General features: G+C 48.4%; 2 protein-coding genes across 3 annotated transcripts in view; both read right to left on the bottom strand.

Annotated features, from left to right (window-relative positions):
* Positions 1-1,029: 1,029 nt before the first annotated feature.
* Positions 1,030-8,513, bottom strand: NFKBID (NFKB inhibitor delta). The gene is made up of 7 exons (XM_032201729.1): positions 8,436-8,513; positions 7,672-7,818; positions 5,487-5,538; positions 5,136-5,302; positions 4,660-4,776; positions 1,502-1,666; positions 1,030-1,101 (listed from the first exon to the last, which is right to left on the bottom strand). Exons 1-7 carry the CDS (start codon positions 8,511-8,513, stop codon positions 1,030-1,032), a joined length of 798 nt encoding a protein of 265 aa, XP_032057620.1.
* Positions 8,514-9,650: 1,137 nt separating this feature from the next.
* The window catches only part of POU2AF1 (POU class 2 homeobox associating factor 1), a 70,720-nt gene continuing 55,031 nt past the window's right edge, over positions 9,651-25,339 (bottom strand). Inside the window, exons 5-9 of one of the 2 annotated variants that reach the window (XM_032202049.1) lie at positions 13,915-14,042; positions 13,484-13,526; positions 13,122-13,393; positions 11,554-11,825; positions 9,651-10,555 (exon numbers count right to left, since the gene is read on the bottom strand). In XM_032202049.1, the coding sequence (XP_032057940.1) occupies positions 10,549-10,555; positions 11,554-11,825; positions 13,122-13,393; positions 13,484-13,526; positions 13,915-14,042 (722 nt within the window). In that variant the 3' untranslated portion in view covers positions 9,651-10,548. Of the gene's footprint in view, positions 11,826-13,121; positions 13,394-13,483; positions 13,527-13,914; positions 14,043-25,339 lie in introns of both variants that reach the window. The other variant, XM_032202047.1, reaches the window with a different exon arrangement.

Genomic DNA, 25,339 nt, shown 5'->3' with positions numbered 1-25,339 from the left:
AAGAATAAGAGTTCACTAACATGCCCCCTTAGGCAGGAGTGGGAACAGGACAGCACTGGCCACGTTGCCCTCTGGCCCTCTGGGCAGCCCCACGTGCCTTAAAGGTTTTCTGCCCTGTCCCCCCCAGAAGCTGCTGCAGACCCCAGGGAAGGCTCCGTCTCCAGCACAGGCTTTATCTCCGGGGAGAGTTGAGCTTCTTGCCCCGAGGTGCTCTCACAACATTATTCTTTGCCATGCTGGGGTCGGATCAGACATCTCAGAGGCATCTCGTCCCCAGGAACCTGGAGCCACGCGGACCTGCCCTGCTCAGAACCTGCCCCAGGCGCTCACACTTCAGGCGTCTGCTTTCCTTTCTCAGGGTGGGGCGAGGAGCAGTGGCAGTGGCCAGCTGATTCAGCTTTCTTCCAAAGTGCTGAGAAACGGGATAGCAGCAGCTTGCAGGAACCCTCCCCTGGAGGCCTTGAGCTCAGACGCCTGCTCTTCAGGGGGAATACAGCTGTGCCATGCCGTGGAAAGCTCCCCGGGCTAGCTTGACCTCCTCCATCCAGTCCTTTCCCTCCCTCAGGTTCAGGATTCCCAGGCTAGCAGGAACAACCGAGGTAATTGCACATCACAAAGGCTTCAGCATTTCACCCGGTACCTCCGTACAGGAGCTAACAGAGGCACAGGGTGAGCGTGCCTTGGAGCAGCATTTCTCAACCTTTTACAGCCAAAGGACCACCTTGTGCTCTGCCACCACCACGGGGTTTCCACTGCCACCAAGCCAAAGAGTGGCCACACTCCAAATGTTTGTTAATTTGTGTAACGGGATTATTACAAACTAAACTTCTCAACCATTTCCAATTTCATCTCTGGGTATCTTACGTGCTACTCACGGTCCCCAGGCCACAGGTTGAGAAACGCTGTTGTCCCACTCGGGGTTAAAGATTTTAGGGGCACAGACACGTCGATTAACCGTCCTCACAGGGGTTTTTAAGAGGCTTTCTGCGATCAGGTGAAGTGGAAACCATTCCAGAAGGAGCAGGCAACCTAGGACCTGGCATTTCGGCGGCAGGAAATAAATGCAGATGCAATTTTCCCTTTCTTCAGCAAATGCCTGATCTGCCAAAAAAATGTAAAAGTTTATAGTGTACCGGGTGAAATTGTGGGGGGTGCACACATGGGCTGCGTGCAGACACCCAGATGCACATACACACACACTTACATACATGTATAGGAATACGTACACACATAAAAACATTTTGGAGACTAAAATGAGCTCCAGGAGCCTTTTCAGGCCTGTAGGCATGAAACTTGATCTTCATTTGAGTCTTGCTGCCATTGTGAAAGAACTATACATCGGTATCTCCCCAGGTGTGCTTGGAGTAGCTGCTAATGCCCACTTTGGGCTCCTTGATGAGGGATTTGGTGAAGTGGGAGCCCCCAGCCCACACCACCACAACTTCAGGCCCACGTCACACAGCTCGGCCAGGACATGCCCTCAGTTTCCCTGGGGACGTACCTGGTCCCCGGCCTTCCCAGGAGGAGCCATGTGGATGGGCTGATCGTTGTCCAAGTTTCGGATGCTCGGGTCCGCCCCGTGGTCGAGGAGCAGCTGGATGATCTCCTTCTGGTTCTTGTGGCAGTGCAGGGCAGCTGCCATGTGCAGAGCTGTGTTGCCATGAGCCTGATGCAAGGGGAGAAGAAGACCAAGTAAGAGAAGCCTTCTGAGAAGCTGTGCCGCCTGCTTACAACTGCCCTGGGAGCGAAGACTTGTGAAATGAGACGAAGAAACCTCACACCATTCCCTAACTGGAGGTGAGAGAGTGTCCCTGTTCTGTGTTCCCCACGTTTGGCTGCTCACAGAGGAAATTTAGGGATTTAGATTTGTGTGTGTGATGGAATAGTACAGCTTTCATCTTGGGTACAGCTGCTTGGCCACAGCAGCACCTCGGGGCCAACAAGCAGCCCCGTACCCGCTCCTGCTGACCTGTGCATCCCCAGGCATCCCCTTTGACCGTGCAAGCCCCCAATGTGCCCAGACCCCTGACATTACCCAGAGCTGCTCCGAGGGGTACCAGGCAAGGCTGAGGAGCAGCAGCCGTGTCCCCACATGGCCCTGTGCCCCAGGCCAGCTGCAGAGCCACCAGAGGGTTCAGGGCACCCCACGGGGGCTGCAGCTGGGGCACCCCAAACGCACACCCCTGCCCACTGGGGTATGACCCCTAACGGCTCTAAGCAAGGAAGAGCTCGCACGCAGACGCAGGAGGCGAGGTGTTTTTAGTTATTTTTAGCCTGCACCAGGTCTCGCTGCAGCAGCTGCGTGTTTTTTCCTCTCCGAGGTGATCACACGTTTCTCGTTGCCCTTGGAAGGGCTGGGCCCAACCTGCGCCCACAGTGCTGAAAGGGGTGCCCAGGGGTCCAGGGTCTGCTTCCCAGAGAGGTGGGGGGGACGTGGAAGCACCAAGCAAAACAGGACATTAGGATGGAAACCTTAACAACTATTCCCAGTCAAGGCATTTTTACAAGCCCTGAACAGGCAGATCCTTGTCGATTTTACCATCCCATAAAGTCCAGGGATAGTTTACAAACTCTTTATAGGATTTCTTATTAAAAAGGAAACATCTATTTTACTTTTTTTTTTTTTTTTTTTTTTGCCACATCTTTGTGGCAGAAGCATTTGATGGCTTCCAAATCCAAGCACGAGGCTAAGAAACCTCTAAGGGCAATCTGGCAATGCCTGATCTTTGAGCCTCTCCACTGACTATAATGGGCCTTACGTGAGACAACAGTTCAGAGCTTTAATATCTGGGCTCTAGAAACCTTTCAGGTGAAAAATACCTCAAAGCCCTCAGTGCCTTTCTCACTGTAAAATCCCCAAGGAACTGAATTTGGAATGAAACAACCACAGCAAGCAGAGGGTGAGCCAGGGAAGCCAAAACACAGCGTCCCTGTTTTCTTCTCCTTGTCATACTTGGAAGAGCTAAAACGCTGGGATGGGGACCGGCCAGCCTCGCTGTTACATTTCTCACTGTCCCAGGCATCTCAGCAGCAAGACTGGAGACTCCAAGCGATGCTATCGCAGCAGGGAGCTCTCACAGGACTGCGATCAAGAGACAAGAGCTCCCACGGACAAGATAGCACCTGCCTAGAGGGTCTTCAAAGATACAGCAGGAATGTAGTGAAAGACAGCGCAAGGCCTTTCACCTTGCAGAAAAGCAAAACCCCAGTGCAATTACCCCCACACAAAGCAAAACATGTTTCCTCTCCTCCAGCCCAACAGAAATCTGTAGGGGAAAAAAAAAACGTGAAGCTGCCCAGTTTCTGCTTCCCAGTAAAAACTGTGTCAGCAGCAAATGTTCGATTCCTCTCTGATGGACACAGGCGTGTGGATGCTCCAGGGACTGCAAGGCTGAGAGCCTGTGAAATTCTTGAAATGCAAAGCAAATGCACTGCCCCCTCAGCACGGGGAGCCCTGGCCTCCTCCTCTCCCTCTGCGCTCCCTGCTCAGGTTGGGTTTTCTGCCAGCAGCTCCCTCCCCATCCTGCTGCGGGGTCAGCTCAGCCTGGGTGCAGGTTGATGGCTGTACTGGGTCTGGCTCAGCCATGCCAGGATTTCTGCTCAGGACGGCTGCAGCTGATGCTACAAGATAGTGTCACTGCCTCCTGCTTGCTCCAAGGTGAAGTGGGGGGCAGCAGGGGTGGGAACAGCAGCGCTGGGAGGGCTTTGAGCTTGATTTCTGCAACCCGGGGATGGCTGAGCAGGGACACTGCACTCGGGGACTGACACTGAAAAATCTGCAGGTCTGGAAGTGGGGCTATGCAGAGTGCCTAAAGCCATGAATTTAGCATCCTGAGCTCTCAGAGCCAGAGATCTTTCACTTGCCACAGCACCCAGGCTCCTGCAGGCTCGGCAAGGGTCCTGCCTCCCTCTGGGGAGCTGATTTCTCAGCTGGCCCAGGTCAGCCCCCACCTTGCTGCCAGCAGCATCTGGCTGTCCTCCCTCACTGCTCCCGACAGCTGGTAGAGATCTGTGGGCCCTGTTTGGCTTCTCCCTGTTCAAACCTAGAGCCGTCACAATAAGCTGTCCGTGTTCCGGCACAGACAGAGCCAGAACACTTGCAAAGGAGGCAGAGAAGTCCCCATCTCCCTTCCCTGAAATCAGAGCTTGCTCATGGCCCCTCCGAGAGGAGAGGTCCTCGATGCACAGCCCTCAACAGCCATCCCTCAGTGTTGTTGTGCTGCCAGCAGCAAGCCATTGCATCACTGCAGATCTGTTTTCTCAGCCTAGCATAATGAAGTTCGCGCTCCTTCTCGAGTAACCACTTCCCACTCCCTCTCTTCCCTGCCTAGCTGCTCTCCTTCTGTCAGCTCTTGCTGCTGGCAGAGGTGCCTGCGTTTCACGGCAATTCAAGCACATTTCCAGGTGAGGTGCCTATTGACTGGAAAATGCAGTTTCAGGGCATAAAAAAAAAAAAAAAGCTCAGAAGCACGAGCTGTTGTTCTTTTCCCTCTAGAAAAATGAGTACAGGAAGAGAGTGTCTGGTTTCTGCAGGACCCCGAAGATCCCCCGATGGCTCCACATGCTTGCAGCCTCCCACTGCAGGCAGCTCGGTGCTCTCAGCACCTCCTCTGCCCAGACACTGGCACACAGACCTTGTCCAGGCAGCTCCTGACTCACCTTGCTGTTGACAAAATCCCTGGATTTGAAAGCGTTCAGCTCCAGGAAGTACCTAAGCAGGGAGATGTTCGCATCCTGGACTGTGTAATGCAGAACTGTCTTGTTGCTTTTCACATCCTAATTACAGACAGCGAAACAAAGCACAATGAACGTCCTGCAGAACAACTTAAAGCCATTATGTAAACCCAGCAGAAAGGCCTCCAGGCCAGCTCTGCAGCTCAGGGGCAGCACCGAGGTACCTCCTTCCCTGCAGCACCCATCTCAATCCCCAGCCTTTGGCTCAGGCTGCGGGGAAGCAACCCCAAAAGGCAGGAGCTGACTCTGCAACCAGTCCCTTGCGAGGGAAACAGGCTTGCTCCTCCTGCCAGCAGTCCATCCTCCTCCAATTTGATATTTTGAGTGCAGCACAAGTGTCAGAGTTCATACAAATGAACAGCACGGGGGTGACTGAGGGACAGACAGAAGCAATTCCCTACCCGGCTGTAGATGGAGGCTCCCGCCTGCACCAGGAGCTGGATGCAGCTCTCCAGCTCCTCGCTCTGGTGCTGGAGACCTTCCTGCTGCTCCTTCGTCACCCCTGGGTGCCCCTGCTCCCGCAGCAGGGCGTTGTGGGCCAGGACAGCACAGTGCAGGGGGGTATGGCCTGGAAAACAGGGAGGGAGGGAGGTGACGACAGCCCCAGGGAAGACAATGATGGAAAGAGAGGACATAAGTGCTTGCAGGGACAACATATATAAGTGTATTCTTAAGGCCCTAGATCCTTCTCTGATCCCTGATTATTATTTTTTTTTACCATCACGATAAAATATTTGTGCAAAGAGTCTCACCTTCAAAATTCTTCATTTCTAAATCAAGAGGAAAACCGAGTGACAGTATAACCTAGACGTGACAGAGAAATGGAAAAGGAGAATTTTAGTTCAGCAGAACATTGTCCAGGCTAAAAGCAGTTAGAACTAGCAGCAGCGGAGAGGGGGGTGGATGATCATATTTGCTAGGTCTCTCAAATCCATCAAAGTATGAGATCCTGTTAGATCCTATTAGATTCTCAACCCCTAGTAGTAAAACTCAGCTCAAGGGTGCTAGTCTCCCCACTTTCACCCTGGATTAAGCAAATGTATGCCTTCGTCACACCAATTCGTATTTCTTCTGAGTTATCCTTGGCAATGATAAATGAAAATCTCTCCCTGATACGTACAGTAAAACTTTATTACCTAAAAGTTTGCTGACGGTGGAAATTCACAGGCTGGGTTTGCTTTTCATTATTAATTTTTTAATGTGCGGCAGGCTGAAGCTGTAGCTTGTTACAGTGGCTGCTTGGGTTTTGCAGAGCGAAAAACTTGAAATCTCTAACTTAAAACCTTATAGATCTGGTGGGATGCAGCCAGGCCGCTCCTCGTCTAAATTATTACAGAGCAGCACTTTTTGCTCTTGAGTGAATCAAGCGAGCTGCTCGCATTGCAGCATCTTGGCTGAGGATGCAGCGCCGTGACTCATCCAGAGCCTCGGCAAGTTGGACAAGGTGCAGGAGGATTATCCAGGAACGTTAGGGCTTGTGCTCTCTTATCATAACAACAATATAATATATCCAGCTCAAATATTGACAAGTAGCTCTGGGCTGCCTGATGATTAGAGATTAGATGCTTAAGCCATTAGAAAACAAAACAAAACAAAAGAAACCCTGTAGCACTGCATGGCTTTGACCCCAGCGAGAAGCAAAGCTGTGTGTATTTTTCCTTGTTCTCTCTCATTCCCTTTCACAGGTATTAAAGAAAAAAAAAAAAAAGATGCATTTCTACCAGAAGGCACTCTGGGAGGCATTGATGGAATCATCTGAATGTAAAACACTTGTCCCCATTGAGCGAAACACCTGTTTTCCAAGGAACCCATGACGTTACACATTAACTGCCTGCTCGGGCTTCGGTGCAGCATGTGTGCCAGGCAGAGCTCATGAATGCTGGAGCAAACAGCCAGCGTGCCAGGGGACCTGCAGCACCTCCAGCGGCACCTTCCTCATCCTCAGAGGACCCCGTGCCCAGTGCCCAGCCCGCAGGTAAACCCCTCGGCAGCCCTGGGGCTGCCATGAAGCTCTGCAATGGGGCTGCCCTCAAGCAGCCCTGACACGAATCAAGGCAGTCACATTTTCTTAATGCTATTTTATGGCTAAAAACTACACAATGAAAAGACACACTCCAAAATGCTTAGCTATGCTGTGTAATCCCTCCCAAAAATGGCCCCAGTGCCTTTTCTACTGTGCCAAATTCCTCTTTGGGGCTATCAGAGCCCGGCTGGCACATTGCTTAGGTTTAGCCCCTGTCCGTGGAAAGATCTGGGGGGCTCTAAGGGTTACTCAGGATGATCATGGTCATATGTATGCCTCTCCCTCTGGTCAGATAGCTTGTGAAAGCTCTAGAAGATTCTGCCTGTACAGGAGCATCTGGTTTCTCCCATGCCCTGGCAAATCTTCCAGAACGACTCCTGGCTTTGCTTTAAATGTGAAAAATGTGCCCTATTATGTCCCTGCTCTGGCTCTGTCTTCACATCTGCTCTTCCTTCAGCTGGTTTGAACCCGGACACGGTTTGTTGCTCGCCTCTGGCTGGCACTGGACTCACAGAGAGGGTTTTGGCCTGGCATTAGTGCTTCTTCTCCCCACACCCCACAGCTGCCTGCAGCCCCTGGGGACCCTGCTCCAACACAGGCAGCAGGGCGCAAGCATAGCCCACTGTGCCTGGCCCCATCAGCAGACTGAGAGCCGTGGTGTGCAAAAAGAACTTATTCCCCCCCAATTAAGCTGGAGCTATTCCCTCCATAACAGGAGCTGATGTTAGCTGTGAGCATAATCCTAAATGAGGAATATCCTAGGAAGATAATCCCTAACACAGTGATGGAAATAGAGACTTCTGTGTGTCTTCATTGCTTACTGACACCTGAGATTGTTATTTAAAGACACTGCTATTGAGACTTTAGTGTAGGCTTATACTGCTAGCAATTAAAACCATAAGAGCTTTTCCTACCTGCAGGACCTGGGCGTACCCGTACGTTGCAGCGAGATGCAAGGCTGACTGCCCCTTGTTGTCTACAGCACTGACATCTGCTCCTGTCTGGATCAAATCATAGACAATAGCTGGCTGCCTGGCCGTGACAGCCACCAGCAGAGGAGTCTGAAAATAGCACAGCAGATAAACTGTGAGAGTCTAGAAGCAGAAGCATCATTAAAAAGAAAAAAAAAAAAAAAAGAGAGAGAGAGAGAGAAAGGGAGAGGCAGACTGGCTTGAATGCTATCTAGAAGGCCAAAGGTGCACAAGCCAAAGATTGCTCACAGGCAGATTCTGAATGCCATGTACTAGGACCCATGGTATCATAGCAGAGGGGACATTTCTCAGCTCCTCAGAGCTCCCTCTAGTGTGCTGCAGCCCTCATTTGGCTGACAACCCGAGCCCAGCATTTGCAAAACATTATTTATGCCAGGTGCAGCACTGCTGGCATAAACCTCCAGCCTCAGAGACTGCTGCCAACGTGCTGGCATCTTCCAGGACCAGTGTTATCTTAGATCACTCCGTGAAGCACGGGCTGAAAAGCCATAATGCCTATCCTCATCCCACCTAACCTGCAGAATCTGCCAGGGGCACCTCAGCAAGGCACGTCACTGCCCCAGGCTTCCTCTGCACTACAGAGGGGCCGAGGTGGATTTTTTTGTGGCATCGCTTTCCTCTCAGGCATGCAAAGTCTGTGCCCAACCCAAACGCTGCTGCTTGCAGGAGAAGATGGTGTGCGTTACCTTTCCTCGGTGTTCTTTGGCATCAAGTCTTCGCAGCTCTTTCATGCGCTCTGCAGCTGCCAACGCAAACGCCCTCATACCTTTAGCTGCATAAATATGTAGAATTCTAAGACAGTAAATAAAGACACTGATCACTGCTTGGCCCTGGGAGCAAACGGCTTTACAGGGTATCATTGCTGCTTTGGGGGGTTTATACCCAGAGGGCCCCAAAACCATGCCATAAAGCCCCAAGGGCTCGACACTGAAATCACCCACTCCCCGGGAAAGGGCCTCCTACCTCGAAATAAATGCTGCTTTCAAGAGCCCTTAGCACTCCTGAGCTTGGACACGCTGTCTCCTTTCCACTTCAGTGCTTTTGTGTGAGATTTGCCCCTGTGCCAGGGGGTTCCTGAGCCCTCCCCAAAGCCCTGTGCTGGGCCCCAGCGTGCCATATCACATGCCCCCACTTGTTTGGGGTGATGCACCGGTAGTATCTCACCACCCAGAGGTGCAAACAGCCCCTTCCCATCAGGGTATTTGTAAACGGAGCCAGTTAAACTCTATTAAAACTGCTGTTGGGTGGACCAGGTCCTTACCTTGTGCATAAGACACAGAGCTGTCACGTCCCAGAGCAGTGACAGGCTTGGTGGTGATGTGACAATGTGGGAAATGCTACGGCTGGTGCTGCAGAGCACTGCACAGAGCTACGTGCCACTTCCACCCCTCCATGGCCCATTTCCAGGGCACTGGGCAGGCCTGGCAGCACGGGGAGCTGTGCACTTCCCCTCTGCCCAGGGGAAAACAACGGGTGACTGTTTGGGGTGATTCCCCCGGGGTGATTTCATAGCCCAGAACCGTACCTTACAACTTTGGGAAGTAGAAAGGCAGCTCTCTGGCTGGTCTAGAGCTTTCAGTCAAGCTCAGCATCAGATCTGACTGCACACTCACATCCCCAGGGACACCGAGGGAGGGGACCAGGGATCAAACTACCACCCGAGCAGCAGGAGTGCTCGTGTGAGTAATGACTACGTGAGCAAATACTGCTTCCAAGCCACACTGGGGCCATGGGGTTCCTCTTTAGTCTGCCTTGATGTGCAAAATGAGCAGAAAGCCCAGCAGCTGATCTGTGGCTCTAGCCTCTGCGTAGTTGTTGAACTGACTAACTGCTGAACCAATGCTGGATTATGCTTTTGGACAGGAAATAAAACACTCTAGGCATGTGAAAGTTACCGTAGATCTTTATTGGCAAAGATTTTGTCTTTTTCTAAACCAGAACAACCCAGAAAGAAATTCTGAAACAGTTCATCTTTGTTTTATATCCACACACAGAATTTACATACATTGAAGTGAAAGAAATTTAAAAGCAATCTTAGCAACCACAGGCTTGGTTCACAGCTGCGTTACCCCAGCTTTACCTACTGAACGTCTCTGTGCTCATAAAGCTGGAGTAACCAGTGGTGAACCAAGCTCCTTCTGATTAATTTCTTTGCTGGGTTTTTCTGCAAATGTAAGCCACTAATGACAATGCGCCTCAACTACTGCTATTTCCAAATGACTTTACGATCACTTACATGATCTATTGCTCGTGTCTAGCAGATTTGTTAATATTAAACAATGAAATATGCTTACAAGTCCTCAAGACTTTTGTTGTGAGCTTGCAAACCTCACTCAGGCATAAACTGTAAAGTTACTTGAAATACTGCCTGGGTGGGAAGCGGAGTGCTGGGCACCAGGTAATAAACAGTGCAATAAATTATTTTGCATAGTCTTGCAAACACTAAAATCACCTACGGATCCTGGGCTTTAGAAAGCAGAAAAACCCAGAGAAATTGTGTTCATCAGTCAAGACTCCCTCATTTTTAAAGGAAACAATAAATGAAGTTAAACGGGGGTACATCTCCTGCAAGTCTGTTTGTTTGTGGCATGGCACTCCTGAACATCAGCAATAATATTTACAGTTGCGTCAGAGGAAAAGGTAAAGCTGCTCATTCTCCAGGAAAGAAAACCAGAAAGCCATAAAGCAAACGTGTGCACCTGTGAACCTGGGAAACTACAGCGGAGAAACTTTCCGTAGCGGTAAGGCACAAGAGAGGTCACTGAGGTCCCCTGTCTCAGCACATCACCAACTTCACGCTCAAATGCTACAGAAGAAATGAAAGCATTGCCAGCTAACAGTAATGCCATGAATTTGTTGTTAGACCGAAGGCCAGATTTTGGGAGACCCTGTCTTCTCAATCATCTCCTGACCTCGGGCCATGTCTTGCAATCCTGACTCAGGCAGAGCTCCCGGTGAGTTCAGTGGGCCCAGGACCTGTCCGTTGGATTTGACCAGGACTCCAAAGCACTGTCCCACACCTACGTGTCTGTCTCGCAGTTACACACAAGGTGAGACCTTCAAGTTTCACCTTCTGGTGAAACCAAACGTTTCACCTAGCCCACTTTGGGTTGCTCTGTGCACAGGGCTGTCCAGCTGCACTGACACTCAGTTCAACTGCATTGGCATCTTCAGACCGATGCATCTATCTGCACCAGTACACCAAATGTTCCCTTCATATTTTCTGGTTTTCCAAAGGGACAATTCAACTTAGACAAGAAAAATCTCTGTTTAGGCCCCCAAAATATTTTCTAGTTGCCTAAATGAGGAAGAGGTTCCTTCATGGACAGGGCGAAGACACATACAAGGCATTACACTGAGCTCTAGAAAGCAGTCCTCTGAAAAAGGTCTTGGAAATAATAATTAGAGGTGAGGTACCCTCACCAAACACTACAGCTGGCCATGGCTACACTACGGGTTATTGATTTTAGGCCGTGCCCTGTGCCTGAGGATGAAAGTCACCTCGTGCTGAGGCTGAGCACAAGAACTATGCAGCTTGGAAGCCTGCCTGGGAGAGGTGGCAGGAGCTGTGACAGCACAGACATCTTGTGCTGGGCCCCAGGACAAAGCGAGTTTCACTCTATGCATGTGCTAGAGGTGGACAACAAAATCCCAAGCCAAGTTCCCACCCCCACCCTCCCCGCCTGCTTTCCTCTCTACTCAAAACTCGCTGTGACGCCAAGGGGAGCATTGAGTAAGTGAGGACCAGGCCCCAGATGTGCAACTTAAAGCCCTTCAACAGAGAGAGCGTGGTTTAAAACATACGTATCATTGTCTTCGTCTTCTAGGAGCAGCTTCTCAATGGGCAGCGTGCCGATGACCCGTCGGGCGTCCTCCAGCTCCTGGGGGGCCGGCTCGGGGATGGAGATGGGCAAGGGCACAAACTGGGGCCCAGGGAGCGTGGAAGAAGCCGGCTGGTACTGCAAGGTGGAGGCTGGCAGCGCGGAGAGAGGCTGTGCCCATGGGAAGTACGTGAGGGGTGGCTGCTGCTCCGCCACCTCCAGCTGCGGCACCACGGCCGGGGTGGCACTTCGGGGCTGTTTGAGTGGGAGAGAAATTAAACGAGATCAAGTATTCGGTTAGGTGGGGCAGGGGGAGGACGCAAAACGAGGTGAAGGATGCTCAGTCTCGCTTTTAACATCCCTTTTTCCTGTCCCTCTGGGTAAAGCTTCACACCAGCGTGACACTTTTCCCACGCGGGCTCCCATGAGAGCGGTGGTTGTGGGTGTCCCAGGTGCTTGCGAGCAGCAGCTCACACTCACGGCAAGTTCCCTCGAGCTTTCTGTTCCCGCTCCCACCCTCAGGGTAAGCCCATGAGACAGCTACACCCTGTGCTGACAGCACCTCTTGCAAGGCAAACCCATGGGCACAAGAGTTGCTGCCATAGGGCTGAAGGAGGTTAATTCTGGCCTCCGTGAGCACCTGTCCTAAACAGCCCATCCATCAGCTAACACGGGGCCAGGTTTGAAACGACAGCCCTTCCCCAACAGCGAGGGCCACTGGCTGACTTGGGGTGCCTCGTTCAGCAGATGAGCTGAAACATTAAAGGGGAAAATAAAGCTGCTCGAGGTTGGTTGTCCGTCTCCCCTAATGAAGAAGGAATTATCTTGGGTCTGGTGGCCTTGCTCTTTCATCTTTAAATAGCAATTTTTGATAAACTTATCACCACATGATTTTCCTGGTCCACCCAGTGGATGCTTCCTAGAATTCCATTTACTTTGTTAAAAGTTTGGAATTAAATAGCAAAAAATCCCCTGAAAACCACTCAGATCTCTGGAGAGACTGCATCCCAAGTACTTGCCCAGACGACAGCATTTATCAGCTATTGAGTAAACCCAGTCAGAACAACTGCGTTCTCAGCAATTGCAAATCCAAGCTGAAATACACCTCCTCAGATTGGAATTGATGACAACAGTAAAAGCAACACATCTGATATTCCCCTACAGTAAATAACTGGTCGCAGAGCTGAACAAACTCAGGGCAGTGGCAGCCCTGCTGCTGACTTGATTGGAGAGGACTCATTTCCCAGGACAACAGCATGAACGGGCTCTGTGTTAATGACACAGAAAGTGCTGCAGGAGCACTCGAGAGAGCTGAGAAATGGCAGTGGGGTCTCTGATTTCAATACAACTGCAGCTTTTTGTCCCCCTCAAACCACTCCAATGCCCAGCTCAGTACAGAAGGGCCTACGCTATAACAGCTACGTGGCACGGATGCAAGAACAAATGACATTACAATAACTAAGTTACAGTAATTACATCCTAAACTCCCCGTGACATTTCTTGGAAGGTGGGGCCTTGGCCATCATTTATAGCTAGGGATGTTGGACTTACTGCAAAATTGGTGATCAGTGGCTGCGAAGTGTAAGTCAGAACTGACGAGGGTCCAACCAGCGTGTAACTGGGACACATCGGCTGCACGTACATGTCGGCGCTGTACGGACAGCTGACTGCTTCGTGGGACACGTAGTCAGGGTAAGGGGTCCACTGGGTTAAAGGCTGCAAGGATGTGGGAGAGGGCTGGGAGAGCCAGCCGGAACAGAGAGCTCCTTCATCTGTCACAGGCAGCGCCGGGGCAGCACCGTCCATATCGGCACAAGGCTGGCCTGAAAAACAGGAGAGGATCGCAACTCAGTCCAGTGTGGCTTTCCCTGCAGCAGTGCTGACAAACACTTAGAAAGGCAGGAAATCATTACCCATTGGTGAATAGGGAGGGAGCGTCTGATGGGGCAAAACAACCTAGAAAAGAAAAACATCCAGGGATTAAAACCATAAGCATTAAATTCAAGCCCTTCTCAGAAGGGCTGAGTGTGCTTAAATCCCAAGCCACCTTCTGTTTCTAGGAATTAGATCCTGCCAAGTGCAAAGCACTTTCCTCCTTCAGCTAAGTCAAAGATGATTGAAGCTGCTCAGCACCTTAAAGGTGAAAACATATTTATTTTATTTGCATTAAATGTATTTATAATATTTAATTGAAAATCTATTTAGTGGTATCTCCAGGCAACGTGAGGCTCCACTACCTCCAAGATTTCTTTCATTAATGAAGTATTGCCAGCTGGTGCCAGCGCTGGTCAATCACTTAGCTACCAAAGAAAAAATTTCCTCCTGAGTTTGTTTCTTCTCCTACCGTTGTAGCTGCTGTGGTACTGGTGTTGTGAACATTTCCCCGTTTCCTTTTCAATAGCTCCTTCACTGGCTCTTTGACGCGGACACCTTGGTAGGGGCGAGGCTGCGGTTGTTGTTCTGGAGCAGAAGCTGAAAAAAAAAAAAAAGAAAAAGATGCAGGTGACATTTATTTTCCTTTCCTGCCACTCAAAAGGCCAAAATCCCCATGGCAGCCCCTTGTCTGCAGGGTGCTCTCAACACGGCAGTGTACGTGCACATTTCTTAGCTCGTGATGTCTTTTTGCCAACAGATGAAGTCCGAGGTCTCCTCTCTGCCTCTGCTGCTCAGATGCTGCGACCACACAGATGGATCACGAGGACAACCCAACCTGAATTAAGTAAGCTTGCAGTTCCTTCCAGCTGTGAATTGGCTGTAGGAATACTGAGGGATTCAGCCTCTTTGTTGCCAAAGAGCATTCAGAAAGCAGAAGAGCTGGGGACGGTCTGGAAGCAGACTGCGGTGTCCCCACTGCACAGGCAGGTGTTGCCATGGTCTGCAGGAGCTGGGCCCCATCAGGTGCAGGGTGTGATGAACACGCTCTGATAATAAATAGCTGCATCACTCTAGACGTTTATGAAAGCCGGGGAGGATGTAGTGCACAGAAAGGGGATCACTTGCTCTGCAGAGGATAACGCTGCATTCCTAAAAGTGATGGCTATCAATAAACCCACACACCTCTACGTGGACACATTTCTTACACGTGTGAAACACGAGAGTGGTAGTAGTGAGCCACACGCTCTGAAGGGACATGCAAAAGGGTGTCCTTCTTCACAAGTTATCAACTAGCAGATTAAAATAAATAAGAGAGGGGCAATGAACAATCACTGTTACTCCTCAAACTGCCTCTAGACTGAACGTTTCATTCTGCTGTCTTCAGCGAGGTTGCAGTGTGTTCATTTTGATTTTCCACTTTGTTATTTTTTTTTTCCCCTTAACTCCTGAGCACGATATTCTGATTTCTTCAGGCTTCTGCCAAAAATAGCTTGCTTGTTTTACTCCTCCTGAGACTTCACTTTTGTGTATCTGCTTTACATTGCTTCAGTGCCACAGACTGGCTGCGCAGTGATTTACATCCACTTGAAGGACAGCTCAGACTGGCTTTATCTGACAGGCACATAATAACGATCAGTCAGCAGATACCCAGCATATTAAATAACCTAAATGCTGGCCAAGTAGATGCATAAATGAGTAGACAGTAGACGTTCAAGAGAAATACTTTATTGTTGCTGCTTAGAAGCAAGCTACAAACACAACCAAATCAGAGAAGCACCCTCATTTCGAAAGCCATTTAACCCATCACTAGTTTGATGACTGTACATCTATTTTTTGGGAGCAGGCGGGTGTACCTGTGCCTCTGCTCCACACAGAGCTGTGCTCACCGCCTGCCCAGCAGGTTTGTGGCCTGGCCAGCTGGGCCAGCACACAGCTTCATGGACAGCTGTACTGACAGCACCTCTCAGACCTCGACTTGAAAAGTAAAGCCCAGAGCCAGCTAAAAAGCCCTATCGCAAAGCCTTGCGGCAATGAAAGCAGAGGAAGCCCAGTTCTTCGTAAGCCGGTATTATTGAGCCATATTTTACATCAAGTATTCGGAGGCAGTTAATAGCAGGAGGCCAGAGGATAAAAAAGCTCAGGAAGGCCCCTTGTTTGTAAAACCACCGATAGCAGGACTTGCTACCTGCCCCTTTTAACTGCACTTTGATTTGTAAACATGCTGGTTGATAAGTCCCCATTCCTAAGGATCGCAACAGGCCTTTGGTCTATGAAGTGCAGCTGGATATCCGGCTCAAACCTTCAAATTCAAGCCTAATTCCACCCCAGAAGTATTTATTCAAATTTTCTGATTAAGATGTGGATGCTTTGCAGCACAGAACAAGAGGAATCGCTTTAATTCTGATCATCTCCTCCAGTTATATGCAGTCATATGCACACTTAGATATTTCCTTAACACCTTCCTGGAGGGCGAAAAACTGAGTCTAAATACAAATATTGCAAGTGAACCCCAAAATATTTAACAGAATAAACTTTTCTGCTTTACTTTCTTCCAAAAGTGAAGTACTTATTTCCCTTCAACTGTGCTGTACTGTTGAGTTTGCTCTTTCTGCCTCACTACATACCACTTAATCATGAAATCTTGAAAGGCCATTATAAATACCTTTGGTAGCAGATAACCCTACAATTATGTGTTGAACTGTTTTCTTTGTTTGTATGCTAAAATATGTTTAAGCGTATTGGGAAAATTCCATGCTTTAAAGCAGTAGCTGGAGGAGATGGCATTTCAGCCTCTGCATGAGCTGCATTTGCTTTCTCTGGACATTCCTGGTGGGACTTCATCTTGGGTTAGTTGCAGTCTCATAGAGCTTGTGGCTTTGGAAAAGCAGTGAGCAAAGGGAATGAAGGTCACTAATTCTGCACACAGGAATGCGCAAGGGTTTTTAACGCAGCTCACATTTTGCTTTTTAAATTTTAATTGATATTAATTTATCTGAGTGCTAATGAAGACAGTGCTAAAAAGTGCTGTGACATGAGCTGTACTGATAACTCTGAGAATGAGCTCAGGAGGTCTGAACTGAAGACCATCCTGAAGGTGCTTTCCTGGTCCTATAAGGGATTTATTTACATTTGGAAATGATTTATCTGTACTTTACTGAGAACATTTCAGAGTCAGACGATGCTAGTGCTGTTTATGCTGAGCAAAACCATCGACTCTGCCAAAGCAAATAGGAGCTACAGTGCAGCCTGCAGGGGAGGCAGAAGCGTCCCTCTCGGGCAGTGTCCTGTCCCTGAGTCATCGCACTGACTGCAGAGAGCCTCCTTGCAGAGTTAGGGTGGGGAGGGATGGCAGTTTCTGGCTCCAGGTTTGGGGGATGGGGAAGAAGAAATTTACTGTAAAAGCTGACAAATATACCTATTCAGAGTTTCCGGTGTAAGCAGAGTAACCAAAAAAAAAAAAAAAAAAAAAAGATAGAAAAAAGAAAAAAACCAAAGTCTGCAGAACATATTTCGGTTCCCCCCAAGCTGACCTCCAGAAATAAAAATAATGCTAGCACAGCTGCTTTTCCACTGTTAAATGTGTACCATGTCTGAGTATTACAGAAGAACCACAGCAAAATGACTTTGGGCTTCAGTGGACAATTTCTCATACAGCCAAAGAAATGTGATCTTTTAAAAATAAAGACATTTTGAGCAATAATAACCATTACAACAACCTTATAAAGAATGTACCTGGATTTAGTATTCCTCAACTTCTTACACCAGGGTTGGCATAGAATAAACTATTTTGCCTGTCTTGAACTGACTCGCATTAAAATCAGACGGGTACATTGTTATTTAAGTTATGAGCTGCAAATGCACCAACATCCGCATGCCCAGGTTCCATTCCGACAAATAAACAGCACCATTGTGTTTTGGTGCTCAAGTGCATGCTGTGCTCTGGCTTCTTTTACACTTTGTGCACCACAAAACAGCCACATGCCCTCCCTAACAGGCACCAGGGTTCGATTTGCAACCGCTCTCTGAAGCTGGAGCAGTACAAAGCATCAGGAGTCGAGAAAAAAGAGGGCAAATTTAATGCAGCCAGTAGGAAGCTTTGCAATAGTTTCTATGTGTAAATATGTTTTAATTCATTGCAATGCTTTTGTCAGGCCGCCTTACAAATCCACGGTGTGTGCACATGCTCAGGCTCCTTTCATCAGCGTTATCTCTCGCTGTATTTGCTGAACATCGACAAAAGCCTAGCACAAACCCTGAAGACTTCTGAGTAATCCTTCAAAGTGGCTGGATAACACTGCAGCTAATGAGAAATTCCGTACCACAGCAGTCCCCCAGCTCTATGTACCAAGTGACAACAGCAAAAGTCCTCAGTGATGGTTGGAGCCAGACCCCTGTGCCACCCAGCCTCTGCAGAGAGAAGCCTGCAGGGTGCCACTTTCAGTGGGCTCTGGCTGAAGATCTGACAACTGCATTGGTGTTGTTATTAATTTCAATACACTTCTCTCTCCAAATATTCTTAAAATTGGTTTGCACCTAGGAGAAAACGGAATTTTGTCCTGTGGGGCCAGCTCGTGCTGCATGCAGCAGGCAGTGCCAACAGGGACCTCACTGCTGGCCTTTTGGGGAACAGCTCCAGCCCCAGCTCATGGGCTGACAGGAGCTTCAGCAAGGTACTGTACAATACTTGCCCAAGGTGAGTAAAAAGCTGAGCAGGTTAGTGCTTTGGGCAGTAATTCTACAAACTCTGGCCTTCAGTTGCCTGCACGTTGGAGAACATAACCAAAACGTGTCCAATAGCATCAAGAGTACCTATGTTCAGACACAGGCTTTTAAAAGATGTCTTCTTCTAAATAACATCCAGGAAATGTTGGTCTGAGTAAAAGATCAGATAGAGAAAGCATGCAAAGACATTGCCAAACAATTAAACCAAGCACCTACAAAACGCTTCTTCCTCTACATTTGTATTTAACCATTGCCGAAATTGGAGGGAGGATAATGGCAAGCAGCTGTTGGAAGGCTACAAACATTGAAGCGTGACAAGTTTCAGATCACTAAACCTATTAGCACCGCTGGCCTTCACACCCCTGTGAACTGCAGATCAGTTTAAACCTTTCAAACAAGTCAGAACCATTTCCCATCAGGCCAATTTTCAGTTTGAAATACACTGCTAATCTTCCAGGGCTTGCATGACTGCCTGCCTGCCGCAGCAAGCGACGCACTTGCCACTGCCTCAGAAGATTTACTTTTTCTTTGCTCACACACTGGTGTGTGATAAGCTTATCAATTGATCAGTTACCAGTGCAAATAGTTTTCTCTTTTCCTCTTTCACCCCCAACATAATAAAATATTGAAAAGAAACACAATAGAAATCTTTTTTCTTCTTTACAGTAGCATCAAAAAGCAAACAGTTACCCTTGGATAACAAGAAAAAATTAGATTTCAATTAACAGGCTAGTGATTTTCTGACTTCGATCTCGAAGAGCAAATTACATAAGGCAGCTGCTGACACTTTTATTGTACACTGTGAACTTTGGATAATAAAAAGAAAAAAAAAGTGGCTTGGCTTTGGATACACTACTTGGATGCTTTGACTGCAATCAAACAAAACCGTTTTAGAATAAGACACCAATGCCCATTTAGCAATATTTAAGTGAGGGACTAAAAGTTGCATTGTATTTGTCCACATTTTATATTTAATTCAGACAAAGAATCCTTCAAAGATACTTTAAAAATATTTAAAAGTATTAACCTAATAATATTATTTTGAATCTGTTGCTTTGGAAATGAATCATGTGATCAGAGCTGACAGCAGAACTGAAACGGCTGCTTTTATGGTATTGATAATGTTCCAAAGTACATCATGGAGCACTGTGAAAAGTATTTTCCTTTGATAAAATGCAGCTCCTAGCAGCTAGCCAGGCAATCCCTCCTGTGTGTGTTATTTAACCAGCTCCCCTCGTATCGACGTGCAGCCTACCTGACTGTGCACAGCAGCAGACCAAGGAGGAGCAAGGAAACCTACGTGCAGTTCCTAGTGCTGCCAGGATCCCTGTACAAGGCTGAAAGGGTCACTGAAAGGTAGATCCCCACGCTGATCGGCTGCCCAAGGGGATGTGCGTTATACAAGTGGTAAAAGCACTTTCCAGTGGTTCTCAAACTCCTGGTAAAGGAGGGTCTGTAATTCTTAGGCAGTTAGATTCCCTTTGAAAACTCAGCTTGTTACAAACCTATACAACCAGGAGAAAACCAGCCCTTAGCCCGTTTGGCTTCCCTGGGCTTTCCTGGCTCCTGTAGCAGCACCCTGCCAGGCCCCCCCTGGGGTATTTCGGCACTGCAGTGCATGGCCCGAAGGCTCCAGCTCCATGCACAACCCCCATACCTGTTCATGCCAAGGAGAAAATGGTTCAATATTTGTTCAGGTCTCCGTGCTCCTTCGAGCACAGCCACCCAGCTGGGAGGCTTACAGTGCACTGGAGAATGAGGCTTCCCTTGTTACGGCCAGTGAAGACCACCCATCTTCATTTGCTCACTAATTAAATGGTTTCCTACAATATATCACTAGAAGTAAGAAAAAAAAATAGCGACCCTTCTTTGTCTTGGCTTGGTGATAAGTCCAGGGTAGGGAACCAAAGCACAGAAACCCCTTGAACTGCCCAGGATCCCGGATGGCAGCCAGACAAGGAGTCACCCAGACGAAAGGATCTTCACTTCACCTTCATCGCTAGCCCTCAGCATCCTCCAGGGCGTGTCCCTGTCCTAACCGATCAGAGCAGTCAAGAGTGAAGTTCCCTGAAGTGACCCACCTGCAACCCCATGCCTTTTCCTGCACCTTGAAAGGGAAACAAAAAGCAGAGTTATTGCTACCAAGACCCATTTTAGAGATGTGTTGGTGCTAACAGATCTGGGAGGCGAGTAGGTACCGGGGGGTAACGACTAACAGACCTCTCTGGCCAGCACTGAGATTGAATAACCTGCAAACTGTTCTCAGATACATAACCACGCGTGCATTGCCAAATAAATCACAAAACAATATAAAAAAAAATATCTGTATTGCATTCGATTATGCTTGTATTATTATCTTGTCAATGGCTTTTCCCTCTGAAATGACACGTCTCAGGACCCCATGCTTGCATGTCATCGTGCATTCAAAGGGCTGAGCACAGAGCACTTTGGGTATATGACACATCCCAGATCTCCTTTGAAGTGTTACTGTTTTATTTTTTAGACAGCCCTGACAAGGAGAACTGAACCAGAGTGGTTTTGTCACACTAAGGGTGGGTATTTCAAAAAAGATGTAGTTAAATGCAAAGCACTAAGCAAACATCTGATCGGAGAATGTGCTCTACACCAAGCAGAAGGACTCGGAGCAAGAGCAGAAGAGACAAGCAATGGTTCATTGCTCAGCATAAGGAAATGAACTCGGGAGGGTTCTTAGCATAATTAAATCAATAGACTAAATATTTCACCTGCTTACCAACAACTCGGTCCAGCATTTGGCCCGTTCTCTCTCTGCCCAGTTACACAGCACTGTACCCACCAAAGCGAAGCAGATTGGGCTGACAGTGGTGTATTTCAGCATTATGCCCAGCACCTTTATTTTCAGATGTTTATCTGCAGCTGGAAGATCTCCAAGACTAAAATTAACCCCGGATCCTCGCAGATCCATAGGCCGTTGTCCCTGCTTGGGTCATTCTTGTAAGCAAAGCGTGCATTTGCATGGGGTCCTCCTGAAGCAGCTCTCTTTCCTCCAAAAGACCTAAGTCAGGGGGGCACCGTGCAGAGCCTACCTTCTGCTCCAACACAAGGAAGATGTTGCAGATTGGCAAACAAACACAACTTTGTATTTTTTCCACCTGGATAGAATCAAAATCATGGGGACACTTGGGAACCCGTATGAAAGGGTGGTTAATCATCCCTACTGCTTCAGTTCTCCTGAGTGAAACAGAGCTTCCAAGTGCCCAGTAGAGGTGGCTGCGTTGGCCATGTAGTGGCAAGGCTACTAAAAATGATTGGTTTCAGAATAAGAGAACCCCTGCTACAAAGGGGAAGCTGAGATAGACAGAAAGTGTCTTAACCATAAGTCTCACCCGCACGTCCCAATTCCTCCCAGCCCATAATACTCTTTCCATTTTAGTAATGCAAGCTTTCCATTTAATTGCTTATGTGGTCATTCATAGAGCCTGACACCTGCTTTGTAAGGCATGGATGGACTCAGCTTTTGTACTATCCATCTTTCCCACTGGGGCTTTACCAAAATTAAGCCTCACAAGACGCAACATATTGCAGTTTCACCTCTCAGTCTCATTTTCTGATACTTTCAGAAGAGGTGTATAGAGCCCGACATCTGTTGCGGGCAGAAAAAGGCTTCAAGGACTTAAAAAGCATTTGGGAAGAGGTTCTCAAAGGTCCACATTGACATATCTCAGTTGCAGGGGAATCCAAGCAGTCGGTGGGACAGCTACGTAGCCGAACACCTGCCTCGTCTGCACAAGTCCCGTTGGAGCTCACGAAGAGCCGAGTGTCCAAAGCATTTTACCTTCACCAAAAACACCTCCAAAACGTGAAACGCTTTGAGAATTTCAACCTGCTTGCCTACCCTCTCATAACAGAAATCATTTGCATGGAAAGCACGCTCGTCGTGTCTCCAAAACACAACACGAGGTAACTTTCTGCATAAAGACACACAAGGGAAGAGAAGCCCACGGCGCCGTGCCTTCGAAATTTCCCAGCTCTGCGCGGCGGGCCGGCTTCCATTCAGCAGAATCCTGCCAAAAGCTGGGAAGCCCCTACCAGTCACTTCGCTCCTGCCGTGGGAGGGGATGCTTTCGGGCCCAGAGCCTCTCTGGGGTTTTGCTGAGCGGAAGCTCAGGGCCCCGCTCCTGCAGAGGGGTGCAGCGTGCCGTGACCCCGCGGGAAGGATTTCCAGCGTGCAGGAGCAGCCATGCGAGGCTCCCCGGAGGACGAGGGCCATGTGAGGGCCACAGCAGCTGGGGGCAAGGCTCACCAGCGGGCCTGCTGCCCCTGCAGGGCTTTCCACAGACAGTTCCCCTCCAGGAGGTGCCGGCGAGAAATGCCCTCCGAGGGGACACCTATTTAAATCAGCCTTCTTGTGTCACTCCGGTTTTCAGTTGGTTTGTGTTTCTGCTCTTTGGTTGCTTTGTTTTCGTTTACTGGGGAAAAGCATGGAAATGACAGCACTCTTTTGAAACCTCCTGTTGTGCCAAAGGACAGTTTTAATCCATACCAAGTTTTAATCCATACCAAGGCATCTTGGAAGAACTTCTCTTGAGTCTCCTTTCATGCAGGTACAGATGGAGCAAAGATTTCTGCCCCGACATTTACACTGAGGCTGGCACTGCCTGTGAGCTGAACTGCAATTACAGCTCTGGCTGGGTAACCAGCTATGCACGGCTAAGGCAGGACCGGGTCAGCATCCAGCAGGCCCTTTGCTCCCTCCAGCACCATAACAGTACACAACCTACATGGATCTGACATTCCCTACTCATCTTGTTGATTAAAATATGGTGTTTAAGCATGTAAAGCTGGACTTACTAATTGCTGTTTTCGCATCCAGCCTCCTCCAGAAACCAGAGACATACTCCAGGATTTGCAAAGAAGTTTTTGGAAGTTACATGCCCAACTCCAGTTGATTTTCACTGATGCTTGTTTGTGCCTCCTTTTGTTTTTCTTTTGGTTCAATTCGTCCAGCATCCTGCCGCCTCAGAACCCCAGTGGGATAAATTCTCTTTTCCTTGTGCACCTGTGGGTCCTACACCTACGAGCTATGCCCCTGTACCGTGGTTACTGCATAAAGCAGCAGCTTGAAGCCCAGAGAAGTCACTCACCTGCTGGTGAGCACTGTCAGACCCTGACATCCGTGCCTACAAGTGCATACCTAGGTGTGAGCCTGGGGCACATTTACCTGGCTCTTCAGCCACACGGTACCACAGGTCTGCAAACAGTTGCTCTTGCAAGGGATAAAGCCATCTGTTTCTAGACTGAACATGGGATGCTCCATCCAATATGTGGGGAAAGCTTCACCCACACCTCAGAAGCTACCTGCGGACTTATTGCCCATCTCTCCGGGATGCCCTTTTGCTAAAATACACAAATATCTCATTTTAAGACTAAGTATAATGAAACTCCCTCTGTGGCAGAGGAAAGCTCTCCCTATCTCCTAGGTGGGGAGCAGAGCAGGGCAGCGTTTTTACGCTATGACATTAGCCCAGGGCTCATGCAAGCAGACACCAAGCTCCCTGGGCACCCAGACTGCCTTTTTATTAACTGAAATCTAGAGCAAGCCAATGGCTTGCATGTGGGCACTGGGACTTGGTGTGGTCCCAGGTGGTTTGAGCCAGGTGGTGCAGGAAACTTGAGGCCACAGCTGGTCACACTGCCAGAGACCATAGGAGCACCAGAGAGACCACATGCAGACTCACAGAGCTACTGAGAAACCTGACTTCCACTGAAACTGCTGAGACCTGGCACGTGAATACCTGCACGGGCCTGAGCAATCTGCCTGCAGTCGCATAGGGAGTCTCCAGTGGAGTGGGTAACTGAAGTCAAAGTCATTATTAATGGTACAGGAAAGAAGCAAGATAATAGTTTAATGCCAGAAAAGCAATCCCGTCTTTAGGTTTAGCTAAAAAAAAAAACACTAAAGGTCCATGAGACTGAGGAAGCCCAACCATGCCATGACACAGCAGACAAAGACAGCAAAGACCAACAGCGGAGTCACCTAGACAGCCACCTACAGAAATTTCCCCTCAGCTCTGTCTGTGTCGTAGTAAACACACGGCCAGGCTGATCTAGCAAGCAGCCCAGGAGCCAGAGACAAGTCTGGCTGCTTCATCTGACTGACGTGAAAAGGCTTTCATCAGCAATAGAAGCCAAGTCTAGGCAGCTGCCGTGTCTCATGCAGTCTTTCACAACAGCAGAAAGCAGTGCTGTAACAGCCGGCTCTGGTCTTGAGAAGCTCAGAGGGCACAAGGGGACAGGCAGGTATGGGCAGTTGTTGTCTGGAAACTCTCACAGGGGAGATGGCTGACTTCAAAATACGGGGATTTTATCTCCTCTGATGCAGGCTTGTAATTTCTGCTTACCTTTGAAAGCACTGCATGTATCAAAGAAACAATGCAAAGGAAAAATATCGTATCAGTTACCAATTTGGTTCTACCTAAGACATCACTTTGTTAGTATTGCTTTGTCATTGCAGTAAAGAAAAAAAAATAATAAAGACTTATACACCTCTCAGATGGAAGATAACATCTGTATCTAATCATCTTGCAGTATGTTCCACATCATATACCTACCGATTCTGAAAACAGCCCAAGATAATAGGAAACAAGGTGTGTTGCCATAGCGCTCCCACTTGCTGCTTAATACTTGTCAGACAAATTGAAATGTGATTGAATAAGCACTCAGAGCTTCTTAATTCTGGATGTTAGACTGTACAACGTCATTTCACAAATAGACATTTGAGCTTCCAGTTTTCAAAGCAAAAACGTAACAGAAGTACATAGCAGAGAAAACTGGCTTTATAGTTAATAAGCTCAGAACAACACGCACAGTAAACCCATTGCTGGATAATTACAGGTTATTATATAAAGGAGAAGAATATTAATGTTAGTTCCATATTAGATAAGTCAATGGTAAATGTTTAAGAAATAAGCTTCTTCCGCTCAGATATATTATATATATATTATTTATATTCGAGGTTAACTGAACAGCATGGTGAAGTGCAAAGGACGGCAGCAGGGCTGCAGAAAGGCACATCTACAGATCCACGCAGTGAGAGCGAGAGTTGCACAAACAGGGCAAACACCTACCTGTATCAGGATCGGTAAACTACTCGAGCAAAGGTGGGCCAAGAGGTGTAAAATTATCTTGAAAAC

This window comes from Aythya fuligula, chromosome 22 (genome assembly GCF_009819795.1).
Source record: "Aythya fuligula isolate bAytFul2 chromosome 22, bAytFul2.pri, whole genome shotgun sequence".
Lineage (NCBI taxonomy): Eukaryota > Metazoa > Chordata > Aves > Anseriformes > Anatidae > Aythya > Aythya fuligula.
This window is presented reverse-complemented; position numbering and strand designations above follow the sequence as displayed.

Bases quoted from the DNA above. Each gene is read 5' to 3' on its own strand.
- NFKBID (XM_032201729.1), bottom strand. From the start codon at position 8,513: ATGAGGGCGTTTGCGTTGGCAGCTGCAGAGCGCATGAAAGAGCTGCGA. The intron at 5,539-7,671 runs GTAGGAAAAGCT...TGTCACGTCTAG, and splicing joins GGTACGCCCAGGTCCTGCAG to GTTATACTGTCACTCGGTTT. The intron at 1,102-1,501 runs GTACGTCCCCAG...TTTTTTTGGCAG, and splicing joins CTGGGAAGGCCGGGGACCAG to ATCAGGCATTTGCTGAAGAA.